At 40.1% G+C, this 25,664-nt stretch overlaps 1 protein-coding gene across 1 annotated transcript; it reads right to left on the reverse strand.

The window, feature by feature from the left end:
- Nucleotides 1-10,796: 10,796 nt before the first annotated feature.
- Nucleotides 10,797-14,206, reverse strand: LOC137200089 (digestive cysteine proteinase 3-like). Its single transcript, XM_067614769.1, has 7 exons — nucleotides 13,689-14,206; nucleotides 13,242-13,384; nucleotides 12,888-13,085; nucleotides 12,601-12,792; nucleotides 12,022-12,181; nucleotides 11,794-11,899; nucleotides 10,797-11,495 (listed from the first exon to the last, which is right to left on the reverse strand). The coding sequence occupies exons 1-7, from the start codon at nucleotides 13,786-13,788 to the stop codon at nucleotides 11,396-11,398; spliced, it is 999 nt and encodes a 332-aa protein (XP_067470870.1). The 5' UTR covers nucleotides 13,789-14,206; the 3' UTR covers nucleotides 10,797-11,395.
- Nucleotides 14,207-25,664: the final 11,458 nt, after the last annotated feature.

Consider the following 25,664-nt stretch of genomic DNA (forward strand, 5'->3'; position numbering starts at 1 on the left):
TCAAGGCGTTCCCAAGCCAGAGGAGATATGTAGTCCCTCCAGCATGTTCTGGGTCTGCCCCAGTGTCTCCTACCAGTTGGACATGCCTGGAACACCTCCAGGAGGAGGCATCCTAACCAGGTGCCCAAACCACCTCAGCTGGCTCCGTTAGATGCAAAGGAGCAACGGCTCTGCTCTGAGCTCCCCCCAGATGCCCAAGCTCCTCACCCTATCTCTAAGGCTGAGCCCAGACACTCTTTAGAGGAAATTCATTTCGAACACAATCTCATTCTTTCAGTCACTACCCAAAGCTTGTGACCATAGGTGAGGGTTGGGATGAAGACTGACTGGTAGATTGAGAGCTTTGCCTTCTGGCTCTTTCTTCACCACACCGGTCCGGTATAACGCCCACATTACTGCTGATGCTGCACCGATCTGCCTGTCAGTCTCACACTCCATTTTACCCTCATCAGTGAATAAGAACCTGAGATATTTGAGCTCCTTCAGGTGCTGACTCTCATTGCGACCACTTCACATTCAGCTGCAAACCGTTCCAGTTCCTACTGGAGGTGCTGAAGCCAATAGAACCATATCATCTGCAAAAAGCAGATCCCCAAACTGGACACTCTCGTCCCCTTTAGATTCTGTCCATGAAAATCACAAATAGAATCAGTGAAAAGGGACAACTCTGGTGGAGCCCAACACCCACTGACGAGTCTGACTTACTGCTGAGAATGTGGACACAGTATAGGCCAAAAGGCCAATAATATTCTCAAAATGTTCTTATTGTGATTTTAAGATAGACTCTTGGAGATTAGCCTTGAGCTAAAAGAGATCCAATTAAACAAATACACAAAAATTCACAGATTTGTTTTATTTTTTTGGTTTTATTATATTAATATTTAAAGGAATAATTTATTTATTTAAGGAATAAATTATAAAAGTAGAAGCCTTCTCAGTAAACTGGTAAGATGCAGAGCCTGCAGATGAACCTTAAATGGTGTTCCTATTAGATGTGAAACCACTCGAGCTGTGCCTGCATCACAGGCTCCCCTCAGTACGTCACGTTACAAGTATTCCAACTGTATGGAAATTCTGCATAACAGCAGTCAAGACCCCAGCTTATCTCAGACGCACAACTGTGTAAACCATGTGGGACTCTTTACAGTCTGAAATCTCTCATTCCTCTCTCTGTCTCTCTCTCTCTCTCTCTCTCTTTCTCCCCCTCAGCTTCTCTCCACAACACAGGGATGACTGATGCTGTCTCCGCCACATCTTTGACTGGCAGAATAAACACTGTTACCACAACAGCAGTGCTGGGAGACAAACTACAAGCTACAACACAAGCAGACATACACACCACAACTGTGGTAGTGTACGGTAGGAGAGATAAAGCTATGACAGTGTTAGCAGAGATAGGTGTGTGAGCCTGGCGATGATAACAGAGTTAGGAGGCAGATATACAAGCATGATAGTATGAGAGAAGATTCACATGAATATGACAGTACAGGAGGAGGTCTAGGTGAGGAGACTTTGAGAGATGATAGTTGGTAGAGGCGGTGACAGTGTGACTGAAGGGTTGACTCAGAGTATAATCATAACTAGGTTTTGTAGCTCACTGTGCTACTGTTCTGAGCATATTATTAGTGGAGGAAGATGTGTGTGGTGAAAGAGATCAGTGGAGGCGCAGACAGACAACATTCAAATGGTGTTTAGAGCACAGACAGGTATAATATTAACAGAGTCAGCCACTCAAGAAAACAAAACTAGTATTAAAGAATCCTTTTATGTTCCACCTCACTCTTGCTGCCTGTAATTAACACAATAAAAGAGCTCGAGACAAAAAGGTAAAGGAGGAAATGGGTAAACTGAGGGAGGGGGGTGACGAGCAGGAGCAAAAAGTAAACAGGAGCGAAAGATGGAGATGAAACACTGGAGGCAAAGCAAAATGCAAGCAGAAGGAAATTTGCACAAGAACAGTAAAGCATGCCAGGAAACGCAGCAAGGATAGAAAAACTAAAAGAAACAAAACAAAAATGTCTGGATGGAAAGGAAGCACTGAGAGGCAGCACAAACACAGAGAGATAAAGAAAGATTGACAGGCCAAAAGGGAGACCACAGAAAATGTACATAACATCAGGCTGATATTGTCATTCTGTGCAGCAGCCCAGCTCCAATGTGCTGATTATGAGAGCATCATTTGAGACTGACAACCTTGTTCCTATAGTACAGCATGCCAAACACATTCCCAACCCCCATCTTTCTCTCTCTGCTTTCTCCCCCTGAGCTCACACAATAGCCGTCTGATGAAGACTGAATGATTGGAGGAGGAATGAAGTGAAACGTGAAAGAATAACAGAAAAAAAAAAACACTTGGAGAGGCTGGTGATGGGGAGAGCGCAAAAAAAAAAACAGAGAGAGAAAAAGAGTGTAGAGGAGGTGTGGAGAACACGGGCTCAATGCAGCTGCAATTAAGGGAGTGATTTTGTGCCAGGGAATATGCTAATTCCTCCTTTGTGTGAGCAGTTGATTGACCATTTGGGTGCGCACCAGGCGGCGAGAGAAGGGGAAGCGGTGGGCTTGGACGCTTCAGTCTGGCACGGCGTCCATCACAGGCCTCATTTAGCTACACCATCACAGTTAGCAGCAGTGCTTATTGTGGAAAAAGATACACTTGTGTCAGCTGTCTCTCCTTGCATCGGCATGTACATCTAAGGGATGTAGGGAAAGAGATGCTAGCTCAATTAGCAAGCTCCAGAGACGGAGACCGGAACAAAGATACTCATTAATAGTCACGTATGACCTTTATATATGAGCTGAGCCTCAATCCACTGAAGACTGGTTATAATTTTGGACCTGAGGGATTCTGGGAATATTGGAGGAATTCAGCCTACAGGGGAGGAAACTGAAGCTACTGTATCATTTTCACTGCAGTTAGATTTTGGAAGACTAAATCAAGATATATGGTATGTCTCATTTTACTGATACGAATGAAACCAAAAAGCTTTTGTGTTTTTTTAACACCATTTTAAGAACAAATTACACAGGTGGTTATGGCCTGGCTAATTGAAACAATCATTTCTATAAATAATTATTGCTCTCTACCTCTACAAATGAATCACATGTAATCATCACTGCGTCAACCTAAAGTAAGCATGAGTAGGCTCAAGCCTATATGCTCTGATTCATTGATCCATCATGTTGCTGAGACACAAACACATAATGCTCCTGTGTTGTCAATCAGCATATTGTCTCCACAGTATCACATATGTAGTAGTATGTGTACATCACACGGCAACATCAGCTTAGTGTGGCTTATGATTAGCTCCCCCTGTGCATGTTGTTGAATAGTGAAATAATTGCTATTACTGATGCTGGTAAGGCAGTCCTGCATGCTTGCTTGGTCCCGACTTATCTTGGTCTTTGTCTTTATTTCAGCATGTGTTGTGACCATTCATCTCCTTAAAATGTTTTCTCAGACATAATGCTTTTCTTTTTAGTTTAAATCTAAAATCTAACTGTTAGTCAAAAAATCTAATTGCATTTAGAAAAAGAAATCTACTCTAATCTATAATTAATTACTAATGCAGGGACTACAAGAAACAGTACAATACAGAATCTAACCTAATTCAAGATATTTGGCTCAAACCTACAGTGGCTGACAAGGGCAAACGCCGTACAACTTAAGAAAACATCCTCATCAATTTGCCAACACATGCACAGCATTTAGGAAACACGCTGTAAATACCAGAACACAACACATTACAGAAATGACAACAGCACTTTCCAGAGGACACTTAAGAGTGATGAACACATCAATAACTCATAAGCGAAATGTTGTTAAATGCGGCACGTGTTGTCAAATTGATGAAGATGTTTTCTTAATTTTCTTGTGTTTTGTCTGTTTGCATATGTTTTAAGTTAAGTCACAGCTGGTTTGCCCTTGTTGGCAACCGTACAAACCTGATCAGGTCTGGCAGAATTATCAAATGTGCTTCGTTCAAATGAATACAGACATTGAGCTTTACCCTCCATCCATTGTTATTATTCTCTTTGAATCAATTTCCCTTTTGGAAGGAACAAAACAACCAGTGCAAAGGAGCTAAATACATTTACTCAAATAATGTTTATTCAAGTGCAATTTTCATGTACTGTACTTGACTGTTTCCATTTCATACTACTTCAAAGGCCTATGATAATTCAATAATGGTAAATGGTAAATGGACTGCACTTATATAGCACCTTTTTAGCCTTCTGACCACTAAAAGAACTTTTTACAATTCATGTCAACATTCACCCATTTACACACACATTCATACGCTTATGGCAGAGGCTGCCATGTAAGGTGCCAACCTGCTCATCAGGATCTAATCTACTGCACATTCACACACACACACACACACACACACACACACACACACACACACACACACACACACACACTCACCCACTGTTGGTGCTACCATTGGGAGCAATTTGGGGTTCAGTGTCTTGCCCAAGGACACTTCGACATGCGGACTGGAGGAGCTGGGATCAAACCACCAATTTTCTGATAAGTGGACAACCCGCTCTACCTCCTGAGCCACAGCCACCCTATATAACATACAATAAAATATAAAAAGTTCAATAATACTTTTATTACTTTTGGTGAATGCTGATACTATACAGTAGGGTCCAAAAGTCTAAGACCACTTTCCCATTCGATTGAATTTCAACACTATTGTATACTTTTACTTACTACTTTTAGACAAAAAAAATTCAAATGCCAGATTCTCACTGTACAAATACCAAAGTATTTTTACACAGTGGTATTGCTACTTGAATGTAAGTCAGTAAGGGATCCAAGCACTTCCTCCACCGCTGAAAGTTAAATAATGCTGTGGTACTTGATGCCTTAAGTTTTGATTTTGGTCTGATGAATTCGACTGACCTGCATAAGAATATGGACCATGTCAGATGATCCCTGGGCCTCAACAGTGTCTGTAGGTAAACAATCCAAATATACCTGAAAGAAAGTTATAGTTGGTCATAGGTGATTCCTGAGACTTCACTGAAATCGGTCAATACTTTTGTATAAAATTACAACACTGTGAAATTCTCTTTCTCCTTCTTCCTTTGTCTTGGAGAGATGATGTCAGGGAGTGTTGGGTGGAGCGACTGACTCCATTACCATCTGGTCCCCAGAAGAAGGAGGCACAGCAGTGCTCTCACGATGCACACCCACTCACCAGCCCACAACACACACACACACACACACACACACACACACACACACACACACACACACACACACACACAGAAATTTACTCCAAGGCAAAAGCCAAGATCCTGCTGTAGCACCTACATGAACACACACACGCCAACACACATGCTGGCATCAACAGGAGCATTCACAATCACACATACAGGGACATGCAGCCTTTACCACCCACACTTTCTACAAGGTGCAGTCCATCTGCTCACTCTGCCACTCTCCATGGATTTAGATAGCAGAGACCAATATGTGATACAGCTTCCCAGCTACAGTCCCAATATGTATAGGTGTCTGTGGTACAGGTATAAACTACTATAACTTGGCTGATACACCAGCATTGCCAGTATTATCGGCCATCATATAGGTTGGCCTACATACACAACCAAACTTAAGAAATGCCCATAAAATGTATTTGTCTATGTTAAAAAATCAGTCAAATATTGATATCAGTATCAGCCTAAAAAATCTCAGCTGACCTCTTCAAACTCCAGAAACATACAAAAGAACATGAATGCTGGAGAAGGTAAATAAAGATATTCACTGGAAACAGGCAGGCACTGCTTAAGGTCATAAAATGCCCCGAGGCATGCTGGAGAACATACAAAGATCCATGAATAAAACACTATTCCACTCTGAACAGGTCCTGGGGCATAGACGTTAACATCTACACTTGTGAAAACATCACTTAGAAATAATATATCAATAAAGAAATGTTGAATGAAGGGTTTTTTCACATGCACGTACATACAAGGGTGTGTGCATGCGGGCAGAAATGCGCGTGTAGGATAAACAAATCCCCACAGCAATTTAATTGTAACACTCAAACCAAAGTGAAGCTGTATGCCAATTGAGAGCAGACTACAGAGGAAATCAGCCTATGGTGCAGAGCCCTGAGCGCTCAGGTTGCTTGCTGCGGCTTAAAACATCACTGATGGCTGTTTCACCCTCTGACTCACTAAATTAACTCCAAATCCATTTACCAGCGTTGCAGCTTAAGCCCTCCAGTTTGGTCTTGGTCTTCAGCGGTTTCTTCTAATTGAGTTTCTAGTAATTACCACAAGGCTAATGCATTGTAAGTGCCTTCTAAATCAGGGGTAAAGATTTTGTTTCAGACTACAAGTGCACACAGTGATCGTCTGCATCGGGATGTTAAGAGAGACTTTGGGATATATGTGGAAAAACAACATAGATCCACTGCGGACCTTTGTGACAAGCAGCTCACATCCCAAAGAGAGGATGATTGTCTGTCACATGGCCTTGAACCCCCTCCCCCCCACCCCCACCCTACCCCCATCCACTTCCCCTTAATCCGTGACTTTGATTCAGAGTGCCAAGCAGAGGTAACCTGGCTGACATGCTGCACAGGGCCCTTTGATCTATGCTGGCAAATTTGACAACAATGAGTAGGCTGACACTGGTTGGATAAATACACTTGAAGCTGAACAAATTAGCTAGTAACCTTGTGCTACCCATTCCTTGATACAGCTAAAAATACAGAAATAAACTGAAGACTTTTCTAAAAATCATGATGGGATTGTGTTTACAGTTCCTCAGGCCTTTCATTATATCAGTGCTTTTTTTTTTTTTTTTTTTTTTTTACTTTGTTGTGTTGGTCAGGAGAGAACGAGTGAGAGCTTGCAAGAGAGACAAGTAAACATGCTGCTCCCTTACCCTCATGAAGTTGCCTGAGACCTTCCCTCTCTCTGAAGACTCCTTTAATTAGGCTTTAATTGCCTTATTAGCTCTGGCTATCGATGGAGGAGGGAAGGCAGAGAGAGAAAAAGGTCAAGCAAGGAAGAGAGCTGGAGAAGAGGAAAGATAACAGGGCAAATAAACAAGGCTAGGCAAAAGGGGCCGGCAAAGGCCTAGAGTACACAGAGTAGCATCCACCCACGCATACACACATGCAAACACATAGACATGCATGCACGAAAACTCACGCACACACACACATATATGTGCATGGAGCAGGTTACTTCAAGTGAAAGTAAGGCCATCTCCTGTGGGAAATAGTTGTCAGGCGATATAAAACACAGAGATAAGACGAAGCGCAGATACATGACTAGTCCTTCAAGAACAGGCTCTGTGGTGCACCCAGGCAATTGACCTCTCACCCTGACCTCGGTACGGCAGGGGAGATGGACGAGTTAGAGGAGAGAGCTGAGAGGGAAAGGAGGGGCAACAAGAAATGATGAATGGGAGGGAGGTGGAGGAGATGTGAGATGAGCAGGTGGAGGGGGAGTTGCAAAAGCAGGACAAATAAGAGGAGGGTAAAGAAGGAGAAAACCACAGGAAATATTCTTCAGGGGGAACTCTGAGTCCCTCAAGTATCCCAGTGAGGGGGCTGGAGCAACTCAAATGAAATTAGCATTATAATATAGATGAATAATGGTACTAGTTAAATGTCTGGCTTGTTTACAAATGATTCATGATGTAAACATCTAAAAGCTACATCATATAGAGGCATATTTTACCAATTTAGGATTTGCAATTTGTGTTCTTTGTCTGCTGTTCTGCAACTTACATACATGCAGCTCATACCTGCCTTTTAAAGTTGATAGACTGGACCTGGGTTGCTAGCTAATTTCATTTTCAATTTGTATTTCATTGACAGTGATCTTGCGAACATCATAGCTGGCATTTATTATTTTCATTAGCCTGTGGCTAGTAATATCTGTTTCAACTTTCGTTCTGCTCAGGCAGAGAACAAAAAAAAAAAAAACTTCAAAGATGTGAAACTTAGTGGAGACGAAGCCCAGCACACAACACATCATAGAAATGAAACTAACATCTGTTATACAGGCCCAGCAAGAATAACGGCTGACTTTTTTTTTTTATCACTGCTGTAGGCTTTACCAATCCATCTGTTGCTATATCCAACTCTACCTAGTGAAGTGATACTATAAAGGGATGCCAGTGCGAGTGAAGCTTTCACATAGGAGCATCTGCAGAGGCAATACAGCAAGTTACCTTTCCACTATTATATCTCCTCTTCATCTGCCACCCACTGCACACACTCACTGACACACACAGTACACACTTTATGTAGCTGTAAACTGAGAAAGAGGGCTGTTTGCATTAGTGTTGATTTCTGTGCGTGTATGTATCTTCACTCTATACACTGTATGCTTGCTGCACACCTTAGCATTGTACAATCTACACCACCAAGTGTGTTTGTATCTGCATGTGTTTGTGTACGTTTGGTGCGTGGGTGAATCAATCCATCAGGGAGAACGAAGGAGTGTTTCTTCCTTTCCTGCACGTCGTTCCCCAGCCTCATTAGAACCCATTCAGTCAATCAAGCATGAATCCCTAACACAATAACATGCAAAGTGCTTTGTCTGGGTGTAATTGGCCTTGCCAGAGCTGTTTTTCTCAAACGGTTTGCTTCACTTGCCTCTCTCAGACCGCAGCCAGGAGCCCTGTCCAAGAAATGCAGCTGGCTGAAGCAGGATGGAGAGATTAGTGGGGAGGAAAAGAAAAAGGGATAAAGATCAGGAAGGAAATATTAAAAAGAGAAAGATAGAAGTATAGATTATTGGTCTCCTCTGTGGGTTCATTTTAGAATTATAAAGTATTTATGAAGTCATTTAAGCTATTTTTCATAAGGCTCAGCTCTTGTTCACATGTGCTGCCTCTCTATTTCTGTGTGCATTAGGCCACTGTGGGTGTGCATGTATCAATACTGTGTGAGGTCATCCAGAACTCCTGTCTGTCACAATCACACATGTTCCCCATTACCATGACAAACCAGTCGACATCCCTTTTCCCCTTACAAACACACACACACGCCAGGAACTACACACATGCACACACACTAATGGTAAGTGGATAACACATCGGTGCAGAAACGTGGCCCGTCTGTATCCCCATAGGAGAGACTGTTTGCTCGCTATGATGGGTGACACGGCTGACTGACACTATCCTCCAACAACCCAACAGCCAATGTACTGAAATTGTGTGGTGACGGTGATTAAGCAGACATTTAGTGTATGCCGTGTGCGTTGTTACAGTGCAATGGGTTCATTGGTGTATAGAGATGCAGTGTCAGTGTGTTTGCATGGATGTGTGGATGTTTGTTTGTACTGCGTGTGTGTTACTTATCCAAAAGTGGATGCATTACAAGGACACATGACCATAAGAATCAAAGGAATACATTTGACTTTGAACCAGCACTTTGGATGACTCAAGCCATAGCACTGCACCCCAAACTGCTGAGATAATCATCAGCAGTCAAGTGCTGCCATCTAGTGACACAATAAAGCGTTTTTTTTTTTTAACACAAAATACAGCCAAATATGATGCTCAACTGCTAAATATGTCGAGTCACAGTCACTGGAAAACAGAATTTAAGGAGCGGATTAAAAACTTTGATTAGTAAGGCAGTTTCAAATGTTTTCTTTTCTTAACAAAACCCATATTCACAAATGTATCATCTTGCCATGCTTCCTGTCTTTTTCTCACTCTTCCCTGGATCCCTCAGCCTCCTTCAGATCAATAGCTCTGTTTGTTCCAGCAACACCTCCCAGTGTTTTCACTTGTCCCTCTCTGCAGGATGTGAATTTGACGTCCTGTCCTGAGCTGTGGTTATGCTGTGAATCAAAAAAGCCAAATTAAATTGCCTAATTGGTTTCCTTGGGAAGGGTAAAACAGATTTAAATTGATTACCGGTAATGGCCTTTTGTGGAACCACATTGGCTTCTGCTGTTTGAGGAGGATTTAGCAAAACCAATTAATTTGTCTCACCTCTTACGCACCCTCCTTCTGTCTCCCTTTGTCTCCGTCTGGGAGCTTTTTCATCGTTTGCTTTCCCACTTTCTAATGTCCTCCTTCATACTCCCGAAAAAATAAAAGGGATGATGATGATAACGTCACGGGATAACAATCATTCAGGTCTAATTGGCTGAATACTGTCATACTGCAGCGACGAAAAAATGGCAGAGATGTTTTTTTCTTTTTACAGGTCTGCTCTTACGAGACTCGCCTGACAAAAGATAATTTAAATCTCTCTTTCAATTACTTAGACTGTGCCTATTTGCTTCCACACGACAGTTCTCTCCACTGCTGCTTCAGCTGAGGGAGGAAAAAGTGAGATGTCAAGGTCACATTTTGTCACACAAGATGATTAAATCCCTAAAATGCCCCCCACCTCACCCCTTTCTGTATCTCTGCCTCAGTGTTTCTCCACCTCCCTTCAAATATTATCACAACCAGACCTAATGTGACATTTAGAATGGGCAAATTACAAGCACTTAATGTGATTTAATTAATTACATCAGGGCAACTATTGAGTATGATTAAAACAGATGTCACCCACCGCATGGGAGAAAAAGGAACAATAATCTTTTCACCAATGACTTTTATTAGCAAAGTTTAAGTTTTTTCCTTTTATTTCCCAGCAAATTATAAAACATCTAAAGCCAGATAAAGAATGTAACATTATCTGTTACTATGCTCTCTGACTAAGCAAACTTAGATTGGTGTACTGAATTTATTTCATCTTCATTGCGTGCAGTAAAATTAAATACAGTTAAGCTGAATAGCCCATGAGAAATGAACAAAATCATTTCAAGCATTGTGAATTTATTCGTAGCAGACTTTATGGATTACAGATGAGTGAAGCAACCTTCCACCGCCCAAGGTTCAATAAAGATGTAAGAATAATGAGTTAAGTACTGCTGTTTAGTTGGATTACATGCAAAACCTGTAAGCATTACAAATTACTGTGGAAAGAAAGAAGAATTTCATTATAGGATTATTTTAGACACATTTGGTGTGGGTATTGCAAATTTGTACTAATCACAGCTGGTACACATGGAAACAATGTTAGTGCAATAACTTAACCTTGATGAGTGAAGTTAATCAGTATCATTTAAAAAAGGTTCTATTATTCTATTAAAGTGCACCACAGCTACCAACTTCTAAGGAACAACAGAAGGATTTTTTTCCCATTACTCTCATGAAATTAAAGTAAATTAAGTGTCACTGTTCTCCTCCTCTCTGAGAAAAGCCCTGGACCTGTAAATCCAATAAACATGAACAACAACCAATCAATGGTAGGTAAAGGTAAATCTGTGCAAAAAAGTTAAACTTGTTGAAATAGCATTTCCATGGAAATACTAGAAAGAAGGAAGAAGGACTTTTGAGTTTCTTCCTTCTTGTTCAGACCAGGGGGTAGAGGACCTCATTAGCAATGCCGCACTGGTTGTCTTTGTTCCTGGACATCTTGATGTATCCCTTTTCTCCCCAATGTAGACCCCAACTACAGAGACACACAAATTATCAACAATATTTAGCTGCTATATGTAAAACATGATTATGATCATAATGCTACTTAGTATGTAGAGACATAATGATGTGTACGCTTATAGAAGTAAATTAATGGTAGCAGTTCACATTGATGTTTGATTTAAGAAGTTGACAGCATCCTGACTGAGTTTCACTTCATTTTGGCAGCTATAAATAAAATGCTGCTAAAGCTTTCATGGTTTCCAATGTGACACCTCTTGCTGACGGTTAGCAAGAGAGCAACCCACAATTTAAAATATGAGCAACCTTACCTGTTCTTGACCAGCCAGTAGTCCAATCCGTTCTCAGTGCCATAACCTACAGCCAGCATAGCGTGGTTCAACACTGAGCTTTGGCAGTGTGGCTCATCATACACTCCTAGAAACACACACACAGATTAGACAGGAGGTTAGGTTTAAAAAACAAACAAACACTCTTACCCATTTATTTTTTCTTTTGATGAGAATATTTTCAATAAAGGGCAAAATAAAACTGTTCACCTGATTCATAGAGCTGGAAGGATTTATGACAAGCATCCATTCTTATTGACACAGGTCCAATGGTGGCCACAGCCTTTTTAAGGGCGTCCTCACCCTGCATTTTAACGTAGCCTGTGCAGTTGGCACCAATATTGGCAGGGTTGTAACGGCACTCTCCATCCTATTTGAGAGAGAATATTTACCAAAGACACATAATGGAAATGGTGATTAAATGTCCACAGAGAACATTTTCTGCCTATTACATTCTCAAAAGATTGAACTTTAGAGATTTCTGTCCATGAAATGGTTATTGTATGCTTTGTATTGAAGGACTGCTTCAGGGTTTATGTCTTTGAGTATCCACTAGATGACAGTGTTGTACATCTCTCATATGGAGGACCATAATTTTCACACCCCTTGAACACCTTCTGAAGGATTTAATTTGCACAATAAGAAAGACCACTCCTTTCTTTCAGCGTACCTTCACATTGTCTCTAAACACTGCTTTTTTTTTTTTTTTTTATCATGATAATGGAAAATGGCTGTTTTAAAGACTATGTCTTACATCCAGATAAAATCAACAAAATCATTTCTGTTTACCTCGGCCTCATAAGGGTAGGAGTCCTCTGTGTCTAGTCCTCCGTTGTGTATGATGTAGTCTAAGGCACGTACAGCCCGGCCTCCACCACAGCCTTTGTTGCCATAGTCCCTGGAGCAGTCAACCAACTGCTGCTCGCTGAGAGACACCAGCTTCCCTGTCTTATTGAAGTTCTGACCCTCCAGTGAGCCGGTCTGGAAGAGGGATAAGTGAATTTGCAAACAGAAAACATTTGTATATAGTTTCTTGCATTACTACAGGAGAGGATAATGAGTAAAGTTGTACATACTGCACTGAAGGCCCAGCAGGAGCCGCACCCCTTTTTCTGATCCTTGACCTTGGTGACATATCCCTTGTCCCTCCAGTCAACAGAGTCGGGCAGATCAGCTCCCTCAGGCAGCCTGAGGAAGGCAGAGCTGCTGCGAGGCACAGAGGTGTTGAAGAAGCCCAGACAATCCTTGAAAATCAGTTTGTACTCTTCATTTTCCTGGTGAGGAGGAACACTTGTTAGGGTCTTCATCCAAAATTTCACTCACTTTATCCTAACAAATACTTTTGCTTTTCTTCTGTTTTAAGCTGATACACATATAGGACATGAATTTGATAAACAGTGTCAGGCACATTTCTGTTTTTTTCTTCATACCACGTCAGCAAAGTAGGTCATGCCAAGGCGGTAGGTCTTTTTGCCCTGATCAGCCATGATGTTGTGCTCCAGCACTAGTCTGCGGTTGATGAGCCAGATCTGCCTGCGGTGAGCCTCCTCTGATGGAGAGTTGTAGGACTTTCCTGCCAATCAGCACAATACAATTTAAAAAAGAAAAAGGAAAATTATCAATTATAAATAATGAATCGCTGAAATAAATTTCCCCTTATTAGCTGGCTATCAGCTGTCTAATATTTAGTCAGATAAAAATCCCTTTACTTTATACATTTAGATGTGTGATTACCATATATGTAATTAAGCACACATTACTCTTCAAATTGAGGCCTTACAGGCAGCATCTTCACAGAAAACCAACCAACACCTGCTGTATTTGACAACAGACCTCAATAAAAGAAATTAGTCTGATAAGAGTCTTTTGTGTCTCACCAAACTTGAGTTTCCAGTCGTGGAACTCCAGGTCCTCCAGAGAGATGCTGGCACAGCTGGCAACAGCCAGAACAGCAGCAGCAACCAGCAGCAGCTTCATCCTGACTGAAACACAAGAACAAAGAGCGCAGAAATCCTGTGTGACTTGTAGGTAACACACAGGTTAAGGTATACTGAAGTCTTTCAGTTTGGCTTACTTTCACATACATTTTCTGTGATGACATTGGATGTCACATGCACTCTACCACTTGTATCATCTATTTCTCCCAGTTTCTTTGAATCTGAATCTGAAACTCTCTCGCCTCTTTATGACTCTCTGTTCCTCTTTGCAATAATACACCTGCAATACAGGAAGTGTGTGTGTCTGTCTATGTTGTTGTGGCTTACCTGCATCTATGTCGGTGTGTGTGGTGAAGGTTGAGGTTAAACCACCTGTAGGTATTGCAGGGCTGTGTCAGATAGTTGCTGAAATAGGAAATGGGTAAGTTTTGCATTATGAATAGTTCATATGATGTTATTCTTTTGGGAAACATATTGCTCTGTCTATGTAATGAGGACATGATCAGTTACTCAACAGTTTGTTGCTGAATACAAAACACAGAATAGTTGACCAACAGCTCTATGCATGCTTTTCTGCTTATTTTTTGTCCATCAAGCTCAAGTTTCACCCTGAAATTGAATGATAATGTTTTTAACTCAATAGGTGTGTACTGGTGTGTGTTGACAATTTGTGAACACATAAAGCATGACCCTCCAAGAATCATCACCTTATCACCTTGTCTGATAGGGTCCCCCAAGGCAAATTGGTCCCAGGTGAGGGTCCAGACCAAGAGCGATTCATAGACCTCAATGAAGTGACATTTCAGGTGTGTGGGAACCTCTCCCGGAAGAGGGAGACCAAGGCACCCTTCTGGAGCCTGGCCTGAGAGGAGCTCACCGCCCTGTCAGCCCACCACCTGCAGGGATAAAACTGGGGTCGGTGCATTGCCAAACGGGCAGTGGGAAGGGGCAGGGGCAGGGACCTGGATGTGCTGATCCCGGGCATTGCAAAATAGTTCTCAGGATGTGGAACATCACCTCCCTGGTGGGGAAGGAGCCAGAGCTAGTGTGGGAGGAACTAGAAGGTCACCTCCTTGCAACTGGTGTTGCTGGGAGAAACACTCTGACTGTTGTTTGTGTTTATACGCTGAACAGTGGTTTGGAGTATCTGGCCTTCTTGGAGTCTCTGGGTGAGGCCCTGGAGGGGGCACGGCCCAGCGATGCCATAGTTGTGCTGGGGGACTTCAAAGCTCATGTGGGAAATGGACTTATGTGCTAGCCATGGATTGGCCATAACAAACACCATGTTTGAGCACAAGGTTGTTCATAAGTGTACCTGGTACTAGAACACCTTAGGCTAAACATTGATGATCGACTTTGTAGTTATGTTATCAGATCTGCTGCTGCATGTCTTGGATGGTTAGTGTGTATATTTTTGTGGAGGCTGACACGTTGTGTGATTCTACAGAGGCAAAATTGAAACTGACTAACTACACAGGGGAAAAAAGGGTTTTTTTGTATTTGACACTTCCACATCGTGTGCCACAAGTTTTGTTTTGCATGTCATTGTTTTTATGTCTCTTTCAGCTTGCACATAACTGTTTGAAATGTGCATGTCATCATGTGCAATGACACATTAACTATCTGAAATGTTTGTGGATTTGATTTTAAATTATTCCTAAAGAAAATGTTATTCATGGGGAAACTTTTTACATAATAATAATGATAATAATTGCCAGCAGTATTTTTTTGGCTACCATTGCATCATTATGAACACAGCAGAAGAGGGCAGCATTTCCATGGACTTCACCTATAAAGTACTTCTGTTCATTGGTACATAAAGCTTCAACACTTATTTAATTTTATGCATCTCATACAATAAATCAATAAAAAACAATATTATATGGTGGCTATTATTAATGTCATGTTGGGTTTATTGACATCTAATTAATATAATGTGACAATAGCCGTAGGTGCATACAAACTTTGGTGTACATCCTGGAGGATCCAGTGTGAAAAGGAAAAACTCAGGCCCAGTGACAATATTACTGTGAAAAGGCAGTAAGATGCTTGGCATGGGGAACTGAGAGGAATTCTATCCCTCGTAAACTCTTCTAATTTCATTACTCTACATGTTTTCTCAGCTTAGAGCCAATCACATAGTTGGCTGCTCTCTAGTGGGGGTCACACATAACAGTCGCTAAACTGTGACAGTGGCCCAGACTGGCATACCTTAGCAATAATCTGATTATCGGATCAATAACATAGTAACATTTGATGCATAGCTGGGATGGCTGGCTTCTTCTGTGGTTACACATTGCTGGCATTCACCACTCATTCCCAAAAATTTGAAATGACACAAGAAACATCCCATAATCATTTCGAAAAACCAAATTCAAAATATCTAAGAATGAAACTGAGAAATAAAGAACTAAAATGGAACATCATCAAACTGAAAGGACACGATTTTTGAGTCTGTTCAAATGTTGAACTGAAAAAAATCTGATATATTTTTTGAGAAATGTTCCTCTTTCTCCATAAAAGATTCCTTCATAATGACAATATATAGTATAGATTCATATGATCAGTAAAGGAAAATTTAAAGATTTGGATCACATTTAATTCAACTATAGTAAATGGAATTTTCATATTTCTGAAAATTACTCTTAATTAGTCTTTTTTCTTTAGACTCCTTGTTAGGATCAAGAACATAAACAGACAAATAGTTTTGAATGTGAATTTGTATCTTGTAATCTATCATATGACTTCCACCAATGACCAGTCATATGACCCACTATCTTTGAGGCTGAATGTGGGTCAGCTTACAGTTTGTCTTGATGCTAATGGTGACTCAGTGAATAGACACCACATGCACTGAGTATGGATAATGTCATGTACTAATAATTAATAATGCTCACATCCTTATATTGATGTCTCTCCAGGTACAGTACAGTACATGCGTGAATCAATGCAAGCTTCTCCAAAACTACTATTTGTCAAAGTCAAATTGTAATTTTTACACCTTAACAGTTCTCTAAATTTTACTCCCAAGTTGCCATGAGGCTACACATTTCCAAGGTCTCACTTACAGTACTCATTTGATCTAATGGTTAGGTAACCGAGGCAAACACAAGCTATTTGCTGTTGTTTTGAGAGGAATACACACTGCCTATTGATAAACCCATACTGCCATCATTATCTCATAACTGCACCCCCTATAGTAAGTGATAATACTGGTCAGATGTTTGTGGATTTGGTTTTAAACTATTCCTCTCACAGACATATGTTGATTTTTATCACAACTTGTCATAGTGGATTAAAATACTTTTGAGAAACCCTGCTTCAATTTCTATTTAAACTCATAAAAGTGTTATTTATTGGGAAACTTTTTACATAATAATAATGATGATTACAAAACAAAGTTGTTGTTTTTTCTTCCTACCATTGCATTGTAATGAATGCAGCAGGAGAGGGCAGTATTTCCATAGGCTTGGCCTATAAAGTACTTCTGTTCATTGGTAAATAAAGCCTCCACACTTATTTAATTTTATGCCTCCCATACAATAAATCTGCACTACTTGTTTTGATGCCTCTTATACAAATTTATTTTAACAAGTCAAATCTATCTTGTTTTGTTTTGGGGGGGGGGGGGGGGGGGGGGGGGGGTTCTTCATAAAAGACAACAATAAATGGTAGTAAACATGGCTATTATTAATTTTATGTTGAGTATAAGTGAGTTAAGTAGGGGCCTACCAGCCTACTAGTAGGTTTAAGAGGCTGTTATTACCCATTTATTTCAGTGAGCCAATGTTGATGGAGCCCAGGGCGCAGAAGGCCTGTTCATCAGGCATGTGCTTTCACGTTACTTTCTTGCTGTGTAAACAAAACAAAAAAATACCTGCCACCCCTTTTATTCTCAGTGGAAAATGCAATATTTTAAGATAGTTTCAGCATTGAAATGCGGAACTCCCACCTGAGCAAAGGTTGCTTTTCATGGCTTATGCTGCCTCTAGAAAGTTTTTTGGTGCAGCAATCCTTATTGGACTGAATGGGCGCCAGCTCTAATAGATCCATGGGCCAAGCCAGTCTGGTACCTTTTTTTCTGTGTGTTTTTTTTTAATTTATTGAATATTTCAAATGTTACAGTGTACTGTACATAGAAATATCTTTCATATTGTTACACTGAGAAATTATAACTTTTTCTTTCATATATATTCAATACTAAACATATTAAGAAAAGAAAAGGAAAGAGAATAAAACAAAAATCAATACAAACAACATCAAACTATATGAGGGAGATGTAAACTTAAATATGTATTATGCAAATTATTTATTTTTATTACAGAGTAACTTCCCAATTATTTCAGAGGTTTCAACAGCATTTTTGTTCACTGTTATCTTGGAAACAGAGTCAAAGACATGTTGTAGTTCAATACAGAAAAGATGGATATTAGGTGTGATCTGAAGCACTCTAGCCTTATGGATGTGATATTTGCTGAAAACAAATAAGTTTGAGAGCTTTGTTAATAGATTATGAGTCTGTATTGCAGATCAGAAACAAGACCATGTCTTCTAACATTGGTGTCAATTTGTTGAAGCTTTGATAAATCAACAGAGCAACTTCAACCCAGATCTCTTGAGAGTAAGTATGTTCATAGAATAAGTGAGAAATAGATTCAGTTTCAGTTTTACAAGAAGAGCATACTGGAGAAATATCTACTTTAAATGTATGCAATAATTTATTGCAAGGGTAGTACTGTATCCATGTAATACTTTCATGTGAATTTATTTTATTTTATTTGGAATGAGGAATTTATTGGGGTCTGACCAAACTTTCTCTGTTGAGATTTCTGGAAAAGTTAGTTTCCATAACAGTCAATTTGGGAAAATAACTCTGATCTGAGGTCAGTTTTTTACTTATATGACGATGATTACACACACAATCTTTCCCACCAAATAAGAGCTTGGGAATTTCTCCACTCAAAGGGCCATATAACCATGTACTTTTTATGAGGAACAGCAGCTTTGGTGATATATTAGGAATATTACACTGTTATATTGCTTTTGAGAGATATTCATACCCTTATTCTGAACAAAGTCTTCATATCTGTAGAGGTTGCCTATATCAGTGAGTACATCTAAAACAAAGACTACACCCTTATCAATACATTCTTTTATGTATCTGGACTTGTTTCTGAACAGTACATGCTGATTGTTCCATATTATACATGAATGTGGAGAAAAATTACACTTGAAAGCAATCATTTAAGCTTCAAGTGCTGAAAACTGGCAAGTTTGAGGGGCACTTTATCACATTTGTAATTACATGACAAGAGAAATCTTAGGCCACCACACTTATCAAATAATAAATTAGGAATATAAAACCATTGACAATTATTTTTAGACAAACATTATTTAACCCAATGAATCTGATTGAATTTGATTGATTGTTTGAAAATCCAATGCATTAAAGCCCTTCAGAGTAGCTTCTAATACAGGTTTTCCTTTGAACATACTCAGTTTTGTTTACCATATGAATTTAAATGGGAGAGAATCAATGGCTGCAAGTCTTTGGATCAAGACACATATTCTTGAGATACCTTCTGCTTCTGACAGCAGTACACAGCCTTGTATGGTAAGGTCTCTTTGTAACCAACAGTTAAAGATTTTTTTTTGCTTTTTCTATTTTGGGTGAGAAGTTGCTAGATACTTAGATGCTGACTTATCTGTTAAGATACCAAGATATCTAACTGATTTTTTTTTTTTTTTTTTTACCTCTATACCCCTTATTGACATATTATCAGAATTATGTACTGTTAAAATTTCACCGTTACTCTCATTAATTGTGAGACCTGAAGCCTTAGAAAATTCTTCCAGTATGACCAGCACTTGATCTTCATTCTTTAAAAAGAGACAGGTGTCATCAGCTAGTTGACTAATTATTAAGCTATTGTCTCCCATTTTTATACCTTCAACATCTGTGTAATGTACAGTTTATGTTAATAAGTTCGGCAGCAATTAAAAATGAAATCGGGGATATCGGGCACCCCTGTCTTATACCCCAACATCAAAACATGGTGAAGTACCATTAACTAAAGAGACACTGCTATTGATATTTTTGTAGGGAGTGTGAACCATCTTTCTGAAATTTTCACTAAAGCTGGAATGAATTAAAGCTTCACTTATGAATGGGTGTTCCACAGTGTAGAAGTTGAATGTAGCTAGAGTTTTTGGACTCAGCATTATAACTTTAATGAACATGCCAAGTGGGTGGAGCAGCAGTGTTTTCGTCTTTTTGAGTTTATTATACGGACAGGATTAATGTGCAGGATTTAATCTTTGGTCCACAGTACGAACCGTAGGGTGACTATAATGTACCTAATATGCTGGTTGCCAACCGCTGTTGTTTTATGAGGCTATGTTTTAGCCTCACTGCATTGACTGCCAGTGAAGCTCAGGATCAAGTAAAGGTTCTTTTAATCACTTATAAGGCCTTACACTGTTTAGCTCCTGCCTACATATCGGGGCAACTAAGCCCTTATACTACTGAGTGGTCACTTAGGTCTTCCAACCAAAACCTCTTGGCCATACCACGTGCCAAACTAAAAACCAAAGGCGACTGTACTTTTGCTTCCCTGGCACCCAGACTTCGGACCAATCTCCCCGCTTCCATCAGATCAGCTGAGTCTGTTGACTGTTTCAAAAAAACACTTGAAAACCTACTTTTTTAGAATAGCTTTCCTATTGCATTCAATAAATTCAAGTGTGTGCTCTGGGTGATGACTGTATGCTTGCTGTCTTCGTATGTGTGTGATGTCTGTATGTGCTCTTGAATGTGTCTTTTATCATTTTCTTGTCCTCTTTTCTTTGTGTGCCAATGTCAACGTAAAGCATTTGTAACCTGCGTTAAAAAAGGTACTATATAAATAAAGTTCTACTTACTTACATAAAATCTATAAATATCAGATTTAACAACAATAAGTTACAGAAATAACTTGGATTCATGTTTTCTTTTGGTAGGGAAGAATGTCGGGGAAAAGGCAGAAATACAGGAAGGAGACTAGTAGCGGAAGTCAAAGCGGGGGAAAGTATAAGGAAAGTCTCCCAATAATACCATGTACCAAAGTTACACTTGCCCTGGTTAATTATATTGTATGGATGGCAGACCATGGATTTTCATTGACAAGAACCATCATTAAGTGCCTTGCTTTGGAAGTCATAAAGGACAGCAGCCGGAAGACTCTGGTGTATCTGGAGAAAGGCCCCAGTGACAACTGGTAGGCCCACTTTAAAGCCCGCCACCAAGAGCTGACCACCCAGACACCGGACTCCCTTGATTGGGCTAGGGTCCTTGCTGCCACACCTGAGACAATAGAGAGGTTTTTCAGCTTGTATGGGAACATCATCAAGAGTCACAGCTGCGACAAAACTGGGTTTAGAGATAAGCCCAAGTTGAAGGAGAAGGTGATGCCAGAGAGGCAAGAGACATGTGTACCGTCACCAGACAACCACTAGAGAGCACATTACTGTGCATTTAGCTGTCAGTGCAGCTGGTACAAATGTCCCTTTCTTAATTATCTTCATAATTTATCCCTGCTGCCTCCCCATTGTAGTGTATGCCTTGGATGGTCCAAGCAGCAGCTTGTATGTATATTCGGTGAAGGGTTATATGACCACCGATCTCTTCACAAAATGGCTGGACCATTTTACTAAACACACCCCCAAGAACACCCCTTGGTTAATGGACCAGCATGAAACACACTGTAGCTGCCATGTCGTTGACATTTGCAGTGCTAACAAATTGAGATTCTGCAACTCCCCCCCACACACGACTCACATGCTTCAGCCGCTGGGCATCAGTATATTCAACCCCCTGAAGGCTGTGTTCAGCACCCTGGCCAGTCACATGGGCCTGGTGAGAGAAGACATGGTTACTGGCAAGAAGCATTTCTCCTCAGTGCTGAAGTACGCCCATGAGAAGGCTGCCGCAGACGGAAACATAATGGCCAGCCTCAGGACAGCAGGCATCTATCCTCCATCAAGAGAGGCAGTGGACATGACACAGGTTAGGTTCTTTATTTTATTATATATAATTATTCTTATTAATTGTGTTATGTAACTTAAATCTAACTCAGTGTGAAGAATACTAGTTTTTTTTTTAGATTGTAAAGGTCATGCCCAGTGCAGCTGCTGTGTCCACCTCGTCTTCCTGCAGTGGTGCTCCCACCTCCTCCGCTGCTCTAGAGGCTGCCAGTCCAGAGGAAACAATACATCATGTTATCCAACATGCAATAGGAGCAACAAAAACTTGTAAATAATGACAGCTTCTGATGGTCTGTTGCCACCGAAAGAGTTTCAAATTGTGTACAAGGTGTAAGGGTCAATGCAGGGTATCACATTTTTAACTGTGCTTACTTAACCAGCTCTCATCTACATGCCTTTGTAAAATAAAATTATATATGACTTTTTCCAAAGTACTGGTGTTCTTGTCATCAGCTCTGTGTTTCTTTTCAGTAAGACCTTCACACAGCATGGGAGGATACTATGGTATACATAATAATAATAATTCATTGCAAAGGCAATGTTGACTACATATATACAAGCAGTACATTCTAAAGCCATTATTTGTTGTTGTTATTGCATTTAGATCCATTGTATGAAAGCCAGAGTACCTTATGTGGTAAATTAAAAAGAACAAGGATAATATCTGTCTGTTGTAAATACCTGAGAACATGTACAGACTTTTCACAGACATTGTTTATGTACTTCTGTTTCATAATTCTTTATATTCATGCAGTTGGCTGGCAACAGGAGGTGTGAAGATGTGTCAGAAGATGACAGAAAGGCTTTTTAACATTGTGGTCAATGATAAGAGCTGATCTTTACCTATTAAGCATATCATCAATGCCTCTATCACACATTGATATACTGACAAATTTGAAAAGAGGAAACTCTGGCTGGAAAGCAACAAAAACGTGGAGAATACCCTAACAATATTTTTGTTTTGACATTTTGACCACTCTTGTAAGAAATCCAAAGGACCACAAATTTATTTTCCCTTTCCTCAAAACTGACCAAGCTGTGGATCTGCCATTTGTAGTGGAGTGCAGTACCTGTGCAGCAAACTGTTATGTTGCCTGTGTAATCAGAGCATTACACTGCAAAAAGAAATAAGTTGCAGCAAGAAGTTAGGCTGTTTCTTCCATCTAAGAAACATTGCAAAAATCAAAGCCATATTATCCTATCAAGATCTGGAAAAAATAATTCATGCTTTTGTATCCTCCTGTCTTGATTATTGCAATTCACTGATCACAACCCTGAGTCGATCTTCTGTCTCACCTCCAGTTGGTCCAAAATGCGGCTGCCAAACTGCTAATTAATACACAGTGTAGGGCACACATCACACCAGTGTTGGCCAACCTACATTGGCTACCAATAGAATGAAGAATTGATTTTAAAATTCTTTTAATTGCCTATAAAACACTACACGGGCTGGCCCCACTGTATATCTCTGAATTATTGTGTCCCCTGACCACGGTGAGATCACTGAGGTCTACTGATCACTGCCTTCTGGCTGTCCCAAAATCTAGGCTTAAGACCAAGGGTGACCGTGCTTTCACGGTTTTGGCCCTCACCCTCTGGAACTGTCTTCCCCTAGTAATAAAAAAATGCAGTCAGTCAATAGTTTTAAGAAGCTCTTAAAAACTCACCTATTTCATAAGCACTTCATCTCGTAATGTCTGATTACTCTCTGTGTTGCTTTCACTGTTTTTATTGTTGTATCTGACTTCTGTGCAGTTTTCATGCTTTTATTGTTTTTATATTGATATTATGTGTTTATTTATTTTATTCCATTTTATTTTTCTCTCAATTTTTTGCATTGTAAAGCACCTTGTAACTGGCTTTGAAAGGTGCTTTATAAATAAAGTTTACCTACTTACCTATTTATTGTCACTTTAATATGCCTCAAAACTTTCTCTATAAAGTGCCAATTGATATCTAATGTATCAATATTTTATGACATGCCTAATATATATCTATATCTATAAAAGTAGGATTGTTTTGATATTGTTTCAATGTTGATTCGATGTTAAATCAGCGACTGAATTTAAGTTGACCTAACATTGATTTTGTGTCCATCTTGATCTATTTTTCATTGTTGAAATGCAAACCTGATGAAAAATCGATGTTAAAGGTCCAGTAAATGACATTGAGCCTCACTGGATGTCACCAAACAACTATTTGCCATGTAAGAATATAGAGGAGTAATGGTGACCTGAGCAGTGAATGAAGTCACACTCCCTCAGTATGTGTTGTTATCTGAGCTTCTCTGTTCTTTGTTTTGGTAACTGCACTGGCCACGTGTGCATGTTAGTGCATGTGAGTCCCTCTATGTCCTCCACATCCATTTCCGAGATGGTGGCCGTGTCAAACACTTTCTCAAATTACAGCTGAACAGTACACTAAAATATGTTTCTGGAGACATATGAGGGCAATGCACTAACAGAATCTTGATCCATATTTGATCAGCACTGCCTAGTCTAACAGTTTGATCTGAGTTTCGTGAATTGATGGCTTTCTTTTTTTTCAAACTTTATTGAGTAAACAACACATTTGTTTTGGTCTGAGATGTTGGTGCTATAGCATGACATCTAATGGCTGAATGTTGTGTATTGCAACTCTAAATTTCAACATTGATTCAATGATAGTTTCGTTGATGCATTAACATTGATTCACTGTTGATTCAGTGTTGGTCTGCTATCTGGTGCCCAGAAGAAGGAGGCACAGCAATGCACCTACATGAACACAGACACACACGCCAACACACATGCTGGCACCAAAAAGAGCATTCACAATCACACATACAGGGATATGCAGCCTTTACCACCCACACTTCCTACAAGGTGCAGTCCATCTGCTCACTCCGCCACTCTCCATGGATTTAGATAGCAGAGTCCAATATGTGACTTCCCAGCTACAGTCTCAATATGTATTGGTGTCTGTGATACAGATACAAACTACTAGAGCTTGAACAATTTATCTTATATGTATCATCATATATGCTGGCCTACATATACAACCAAATTTAAGAAATGCCCATAAAATGTATTTGTCTATGTTAAAAAATTAATATCAGTCCATATCTCTCAAATATTGATATCAGTATCAGCTTCAAAAATCTCTTATCAGCTGACCTCTTCAAACTACCACAAACATACACAAGCCCAGTGCACATTATCATCACCTGTATAACATCAGTTATTCAAGCAACAAGAAAAACCACAGGACTTTTTTTTATCACTGCTGTAGGCTTAACCAATCCATCTGTTGCTATATCCAACTCTAGTGAAGTGATACTATAAAGGGATACCAGTGTGAGTGAAGCTTTCACATAGGGGCATCTGCAAAGGCAATACAGCAAGTTACCTTTTTGCTATTATATCTCCTCTTCATCTGCCACCCACTGCCCACATTTGCTGACACACACAGTACACATTTTATGTAGCTGTAAACTGAGAAAGAGGGCTGTTTGCATTAGTGTTGATTTCTGTGTGTGTATGTATGTTTACTGTATCCACTGTATGCATGCTGCACACCTTTGCACTGTATAGTCTACACCACCAAGAGTGTTTGTACCTGTATGTTTGTGTACGTTTGGTGCGTGGGTGAATTAATCCATTAGGGAGAACGAAGGTGTGTTCCTACCATTCCTACACATTGTTCCCCAGCCTCATTAGAACCCATTCAGTCAATCAAGCATGAATCCATAACACAATAACATACAAAGTGCTTTGTATGGGTGTAATTGGCCTTGTCTGAGCTGTTTTTTTCAAAAGGTTTGCTTGACTCGCCTCTCTCAGACTGCAGCCAGGAGTCCTTTCCAAAAAAAATGCAGCTGGCTGAAGGTGGAGAGATTAGATGAGTGGAAAAAAAGGG

Source organism: Thunnus thynnus, chromosome 16 (assembly GCF_963924715.1).
Source record: "Thunnus thynnus chromosome 16, fThuThy2.1, whole genome shotgun sequence".
Classification (NCBI taxonomy): domain Eukaryota; kingdom Metazoa; phylum Chordata; class Actinopteri; order Scombriformes; family Scombridae; genus Thunnus; species Thunnus thynnus.

Bases quoted from the DNA above. Each gene is read 5' to 3' on its own strand.
- LOC137200089 (XM_067614769.1), bottom strand. From the start codon at position 13,788: ATGAAGCTGCTGCTGGTTGCTGCTGCTGTTCTGGCTGTTGCCAGCTGT. The intron at 12,793-12,887 runs GTATGTACAACT...TCCCTCTTCCAG, and splicing joins CCTGCTGGGCCTTCAGTGCA to ACCGGCTCACTGGAGGGTCA. The intron at 11,900-12,021 runs GTGAACAGTTTT...GTGTGTTTCTAG, and splicing joins CTTCCAGCTCTATGAATCAG to GAGTGTATGATGAGCCACAC.